Raw genomic sequence first — 7,246 nt, 5'->3', positions numbered from 1 at the left:
AGGGAGAGAGAGAGAGAGAGAGAGAGAGAGAGAGAGAGCGTAATCATAAGCCTAATGATACAGTGACCTACTGTGGCTGCACTGTTTGAATGCCAAGCTTCACACGCGTGCCAAAGCACACAGGAGACAGTTGCGCCAATCTTGAAGTCTTGAAGTAACTTGCTGACACCTGGGCATTGTACAGTGTGCACAACAAGCCAATGACTTAGTTTAGTAAACCTCACAAGGCAGACGTGTCCTGCTGCATTTCTGGGTTAAAAAGAGCATGCATGCCTGGATGACTGTAGAGAAGAGGACTGCCTTCATACCCTCCGCCTCCTGCTGGCAGTCAGATTTTCACCTGTTAAGTGCAGGCTCTTCTGTAGCCTATGATGACTTCGCTTAGCCACAGCGTAATCTCAGTAGCAGTTGTCCTCATTATTGACAGCTGTCCTCATTCTGTTGCAGCTTCCTTGGTATTTTGCATTACCATATTTTGGTAGTTGGCATTTTTGTCTGTGGCTGCCTCTATTTTTATCGCATATTTTTAAATATGCACTGACCAGGGTAGCACTCTATTATCTTGTGTTTTATACGAGCAGATTAAAACCCCAAACATCTGGCACTACTGGCCAGGAGCGGTTCTGTTGTACTTTGAGGTTTCTACATGATGCTTCCTGCAATTATTACGACATTATCTATCCATTTAAAGAGAAGACTCATCAGCCACTGTGGGCTGCACACACACACACACACACACACAGGACTGACTGCAGAGCTGTAGCTGTGTTGTGTGGCGTCACTGGGTGAAGCTGGGGGTGAACGATGACTGGGCTCAGTGTTTGCTGCTGAACGGGTGACAGTTGAGGTCACAGGTTCACATTTCCTTTCGCTTCATGTCCCTCTTTCTACCGGCGGGCTTTCAGGGGCTGAAGGAAAGGGCTTGATGAGGAAAATTCGGAAGCACCGGGGTATCTGGCAGCAGGAGCAACCCTTCCCTCCACATCCTGCAGGCCAGCAGAGCTCCTGTGTGACAGCCAGAGGAGGGAAACAAGGTTCACACTGTGACCTAAACACAGAGTGAGGGGGTGGTTCAGGTTACCCCATCTGTATGTGTGTTGCCACAGAGAAGCTCAGTGTGCAGAGGGGAGGGGTAATGGATGGAGGTGTTGTGCTAATGTAAATTTACAAAAGGATTTTAACTGGTTACATTTCACCAATATAGGGCTCTCATAAGTTGGCTTTGTGGCTTGGTTTGCCCCTCACTAAGACTGTTTATATCTTGTGATAAACTCTACTGCCATATGCTCTCGCACTGACACTGGCACAGTGAATTTGTCGGCACACACGGCACACACTAACTTAATTACACTCCTCAAGCCTCAATGGACAATTACATGTATGAGCTCTAAAGTCCAGTCGTGGACTGGCAGGACTAACGTCCTCACCTGCACGACTTTTCCTAAATAGAGGTGAAAACATGAATGCGTCTTGTGAACGAGTGGCGAGAGTGACGTTAAATTGTTGCCAGACCTTACACAACCGCACCTTTTTCAGGAACACTGTAACAAACATTTCCATAACCAGAAAATAAAACGTGACAAGATGTTTCCGTATGTTAGTGTGTGGGGCCTGTATTAGGAGTTACACTATTGTGAGGTTTGAAACGATACTGTGTGGATTTGTACGGAATACATGTGTGTTCAGTCCTGCAATAAGTCAAATGTGAAGATGGTTATTACTGCCAAAATCTGCAGATGAGATTAAACAAAACAGGAAGAGTTTGACAGTATTATAAGTCACAAATGATTGTTTACTGGAGAATGAATCAATCAATCCCATTTGAATAAGATGGACATAATGTATAACTTAAATCCCTATGCCTTGGTGATATCAAGTTAACTGCAGAGCGATCTTGCAATAAAATGAAGGAATAAAACATATATTCTTAGTTGTTAATTGATTGATGGGATTACAGCTGAAGTCACTGGACAGTGAGTGGAGACTGTGTCTAAGCTGGATTTAAAATGAAGTGAGCGGTCAGTCCTTCTTGGTTGTAACAGGACCAGTGTCCAGTGAGAGCAGAGGAGGTATTCAGAGATACTGAAGAGGACAGTGGCAATTCATGCCTTGGAAACAACGGCAGACAGACCATGGAAATAATGGTGAAAGGGTTTCCTCTGAAGGTGATGAATATTCCATGGAGGAATAATAACCTCAGTACTCTGCACACAGATCCTCCCCTGTCCGAGCAAGGAGAGACCATCATCGGCGTCTACCTGTTAGTGTTGGGTAAGTCGATCATCAATTATAGTCAAACTTTTTGGGGGATTTGAAGTCAAAATGTTGATTGCACATTGATTTGGTGTTTGAGAACAAACAAACAAAACAAAAAAAACACAATTTGCATAGTTGACATCAACTACAGTGAAGGGAAACTGAGTAAAAGAGATTGTGTTGTAAAAAAGATACAGTTTTTCACTGAGGAAAAAAAAGAACTCTTCCTCTATTCTCTCTATGCATTATTCAAGTCTTTTTGAATTAAAATATTTACCTTCCAATGACCTACTCTGTGCTGCTCCACAATACTCTAATCTCTTTGCTGTGTGGCACTGTCCCTTCTGCACTCTGATCTGTTGACTTTATTTAGCTATGCTGCCAACGTATACTTTACTATACTACACTACACTACACTATACAAACATGTGTATGTTTGTCTGTCTGTAGGATGGCTGTCCTGGTTCGGAAACAGTTTAGTGATGTTCATCCTGTACAGACAACGGGCGTCACTTCAGCCGACAGATTTTCTAACTTTAAATCTCGCCATCTCCGATGCCAGTATCTCAGTGTTTGGCTATTCCAGAGGGATCCTAGAAATCTTCAACGTCTTCAAAGATGACGGATATTTGATCACCTGGATCTGGACCTGCCAGGTAAAACACCATCCAAAGAAATTGTTGGATTTTTTTTCTCTTTTTTTTCTTTTTAACACAAATACTATTCTAGCTTTTCATCACCTGAATGGTTCTGAAACATCTTAATATGTGGATTTCCAAGGGGTTTTGAACAGTGCTTTTAGAATAGACTTACAACCAGACAGACACAGATAAGAAAAGATCTTGTCTATTATTGTATCAACAACATTTTAAATAAAGTAAATAAATGAGCTTGCAGATTGGACTGGTTTTTAAATTCCCCACCAGATCTCACAGTGTGTTGCAATTCACAGCATTAATAAGTAGTTAAATCTCTGTAATGTTGGTTCAGAAAAGCTGGAAAGTGTGGCATTACAAAAAAAACAAACAAAACAAAAAAAATGTGTGTATCCATCTGCTGTCTTTGGCCAATCCCAGTGCATGTGCAAGGGATTATGCTGTTAGCCATGTCTGCTCGAGGTTAAATCTGTAATAAGATTACAACTGTGGAGGCATGTAAATGGAAGAAACCCGCAGTGTGGCACCTGTCAACAACCCAACTGAAAACAATTCAGTTGAAAACAAACAAGAAGCCACAGACTGCATAATTTGCTGTTATGTTGCTGAAATATGACACATAATCTGTATTAAATTAAAAAGTGAGTTGTTGTGTGTAATTTCTAAGATATACTGTTCTTTCCTGTGTTTTCCTCCGAGCTCCCACACCCACAGCTTGAAATGAAATAGTTGTCATACTTCAGCTTGGGATTCATCCAGACGATTTTTTTTTTTTTCTTCTTCTTGCTCGAGGCAAGCTGTGGTAGAAACCATGATATCCTTGCTGCATTGAGTGAACCCTCTGAGGGTTATATATGAAAACAAGCTGATATTATCAAATCACCTTTGGCCCCAGAGGTGAAAATCTGTGTGGTGGAGCTGCTCCAATGCTTCAGTGGAGCCCCTGAGATGATCTCATCTCCCAGACATGCCGTCTCAGGTTTTCAGGTGAAAAAGAAATATTGGTGCAGCAAAATTTCATTTCACCTTCTTCTGAGACCGGTGGGCTGAGAGAGGGAGTGTCAGAAGTAAACAAGGGAAAAGTGAGTGGTGACAGAAATAGAGGAGGGAAGTAACGAGAAGGTGAAGGAGACAGGCATGTGAGAAGCATTAACCCGATTACTGCGTGGAGCATGATGGGACATGAATAGTTGCACGCTGCAGATGCCAGTGTTTTGCACCCAGTGGGACAGAGTACTATTGAATCAGCCCTTTCATGTTGATTGATATTTCCAAAATAATACAGTATAATTTTCTTAAAATATACTCCTTTGTTGTGCTGTGAGCCAGAGGCAAAAGTTAAACTATTGTTAAACTTGAAGGATTGAGCTGGGACGATCAAATAACACTATTCCAAGAAGCCACAATCTTTTCAGATGAGGCAAATTACCGACAGTGAATTATTATGAAAACAGGATAATACAGGCTTTAATTTAAACCCATACTGGTCCAGACAGACGGTAGGAGTCTGGTAATGTGCCAAATGTGAGGGTGATAAAAAAAAACCATGACCTTAATAGGATTAGGGCTAAGGAAGGTCAAGAAAGTAATCAGTCAGAGATCTTATTTGAACAATGTCACCTGGGAATGGCACAAGAAGGAACTGGGTGTCACACAGTTGCAGCCAGACTGAAAAACAGAAGGGCTGTGATTAAAAGATTGACACATGATTCAATGTATGTGATAATAATTTAAACATTTCAGTGTTTTGAAGGATTGTGGGACGAAAACAGAGTCTCTGTGTATTCTGTTTTCGTGAATACATTAACTTACCCGTAGGTGTGAATGGTTGGATCTCTGTGTGTCCAGGTCTGTTCCCGTGTTTTGCCTCGTGTCAGCTGGCATGATTCCCCAACTCCTCTCTCTGCTTCCAGGTAGACGGCTTCTTCACGCTGATGTTTGGCCTTGCGAGCATCAACACCTTGACCGTTATCAGCATCACCAGATATATAAAGGGATGTCATCCAAACAAAGGTCAGAGCAGAGCTCTTTGAAAATGAATTGACAGAACAACAGTGTGTGTTTACCTTCCTCACATTCCAGCAGTTCTTCTCTTGACAGGAGTCTGTTGTTTTCCAGCGCCAATGAAACTTCATTACCGACGTCAGCTGTGGAAATAACTACCACTTGCCCTCTGACAATTTCACCACGTCAGCATGTCATTCAGTTAATTTGAGGTGACATTTTCTATTTTCAGGTGACCCTGAGGCTGAAGAATGTCTTAATTATATGGAAATTACAGTCAGCAAGTGCCTCTTTTGTTAGTGTGGGTTTTGTGGTGTTTGTGGTTTTTCATAAAACAGCTAAATAAACACGTGTGTGTTGTTTCACGCTGGTTTTGAAGCTAACATCCATGTTACATGTGGGATATCAATCGACTGTAATATGGGTCAGAAGACATTTAAAACTACTGCCAGTGTCAACAGATGCTGATCTAGATCTAGATATTTAAATTTGCAGTGTGGTTTCGAGGTCCATAAGACCCAAATTCAGACTAATGAAACCTTCAGACAAACCCATGCACGCTAGTAACCCATAACAACAAAGATATTATATTTTGACAATCCCTCTATTGAAATTGTACTGTGCTGACTGTATGGAATATTGACATAAGATATGCAAGACCTGCTCGGGAATAGAGGGAACCAATTTTTATTCCCCTGACAGCCATATGAACTTTGTCAATAGAGGTTCTTTTCAGTTCCAAATGTTTGCAAAGGCTATTAAAGCAACAAAAGACCTCATTGTTGAATAAATGTCACAATCTTGACATTTATAAAAAGTCAAGAATGCTGGATCTTTATGTGCCGCTCACTTTTTCTGCCCCGTATTTGCCAAAGTCACAATTTCTAACCTTTTAAAAATACCCACAGTCAAACAGCTGTTTCACAAATGTGGAAACGTTACGTTGTATTCATGTCACTTGTGTGTTGTGTGTTTTCGCAGCATACTGTATCAGCATGAACACCATCGCTATTTCACTCATCTGTGTTTGGACTGGAGCCGTGTTTTGGTCTGTCGCGCCACTACTGGGCTGGGGCAGTTACACAGGTCTGTTCTCACACACTAAATAAACTAACAAAGAGCATTATTATTAGAGACGTTATTTCTGTTTTAATCTCGCCGGAGAGATTACATCGCTCGTCTGGCTTGGAAACATCTTGGGATCCATCTGGAACAGCTGGTGAAAGTGGTTGAGGAGAGAAGTGTCTCTTCTGACTGCTGCCCCTGCAACCCAAATGATAATAATAATAACAATAACAATAATAATGTTTTTTTTATCTGTTTTTTGTCTTCTTTTAGATCGAGGTTACGGCACCTGTGAGGTGGACTGGTCCAAAGCCAACTACTCCACAATCCACAAATCCTACATCATCTCCATTCTCATCTTTTGCTTTTTCATCCCAGTGATGATTATGCTCTTCTCTTACGTCTCCATTATCAACTCAGTGAAAAACACTAATGCCATGTCAGCCGATGGTTCACTCACCACACGCCAAAGGAAGGTGGAAAGGGACGTCACAAGGGTATGTGACCTTCTGTTGCAAAGACTCTTGAATCTCCACTTGAATTACTGCAGTAGAATCAATTTAAAAAATGACATTACTATTGTTCCACAAAAAACAAAAGAAATGTAATGACACTCCTGACAATTGTTCCCTTATGGGGTTTTTTTTCCCCCTAGATTTCCATTGTAATCTGCACGGCTTTCATCTTGGCCTGGTCGCCATATGCAGTGGTGTCTATGTGGTCGGCCTGGGGCTTCCATGTGCCAAACACAACCAGCATCATCACCCGCCTCTTTGCCAAGTCTGCCAGCTTCTACAACCCACTCATCTACTTCGGCATGAGCTCCAAATTCCGCAAGGATGTCTCTGTGCTGCTGCCGTGCACACGCGAGCGCCGGGAGGTGGTGCGCCTGCGACAGTTCAAGAACCTAAAACCCAAGGCCGAGGCGTCACCCGCACCTGCGTCGCTTCCTGTTTACAAGCTGGGGGTGACCTTTAAAGAGGGAAAGCTGAACACATACAATCCTGACAGTGACTCGGGGGTCAACAGCCCTCCTCGCAGTCCTCCATCTGACCCACAGGAGGTCATCCACATCGATGTGCCATCACACATCGAAACATCACAGTACTGGTGTGACAGGCTGTAAGACCATGGACTTCAAACTTAACTCACTTGAACGACAAGGGGAGAGTATTTGTTTTAGTCTTACCCATCTTAATGCACTGTATAACCAACATTAATAAATTACTTTCAGTTTCACACAGTTATTATTCAGTCCAAATGGC

General features: G+C 42.2%; 1 protein-coding gene across 1 annotated transcript; it reads left to right on the top strand.

Moving 5' to 3' along the window:
- The first annotated feature begins 2,048 nt into the window (after positions 1-2,048).
- On the top strand, positions 2,049-7,228 carry opn6a (opsin 6, group member a). Its single transcript, XM_058651909.1, has 6 exons — positions 2,049-2,271; positions 2,707-2,912; positions 4,826-4,925; positions 5,898-6,002; positions 6,255-6,478; positions 6,637-7,228. The coding sequence occupies exons 1-6, from the start codon at positions 2,133-2,135 to the stop codon at positions 7,105-7,107; spliced, it is 1,245 nt and encodes a 414-aa protein (XP_058507892.1). The 5' UTR covers positions 2,049-2,132; the 3' UTR covers positions 7,108-7,228.
- The last annotated feature ends 18 nt before the right edge of the window (positions 7,229-7,246 follow it).

This window comes from Solea solea, chromosome 15, assembly GCF_958295425.1.
Source record: "Solea solea chromosome 15, fSolSol10.1, whole genome shotgun sequence".
Classification (NCBI taxonomy): domain Eukaryota; kingdom Metazoa; phylum Chordata; class Actinopteri; order Pleuronectiformes; family Soleidae; genus Solea; species Solea solea.
The sequence above is the reverse complement of the archived record's forward strand: the minus strand, read 5'-3'. Positions and strand labels throughout refer to the sequence as shown.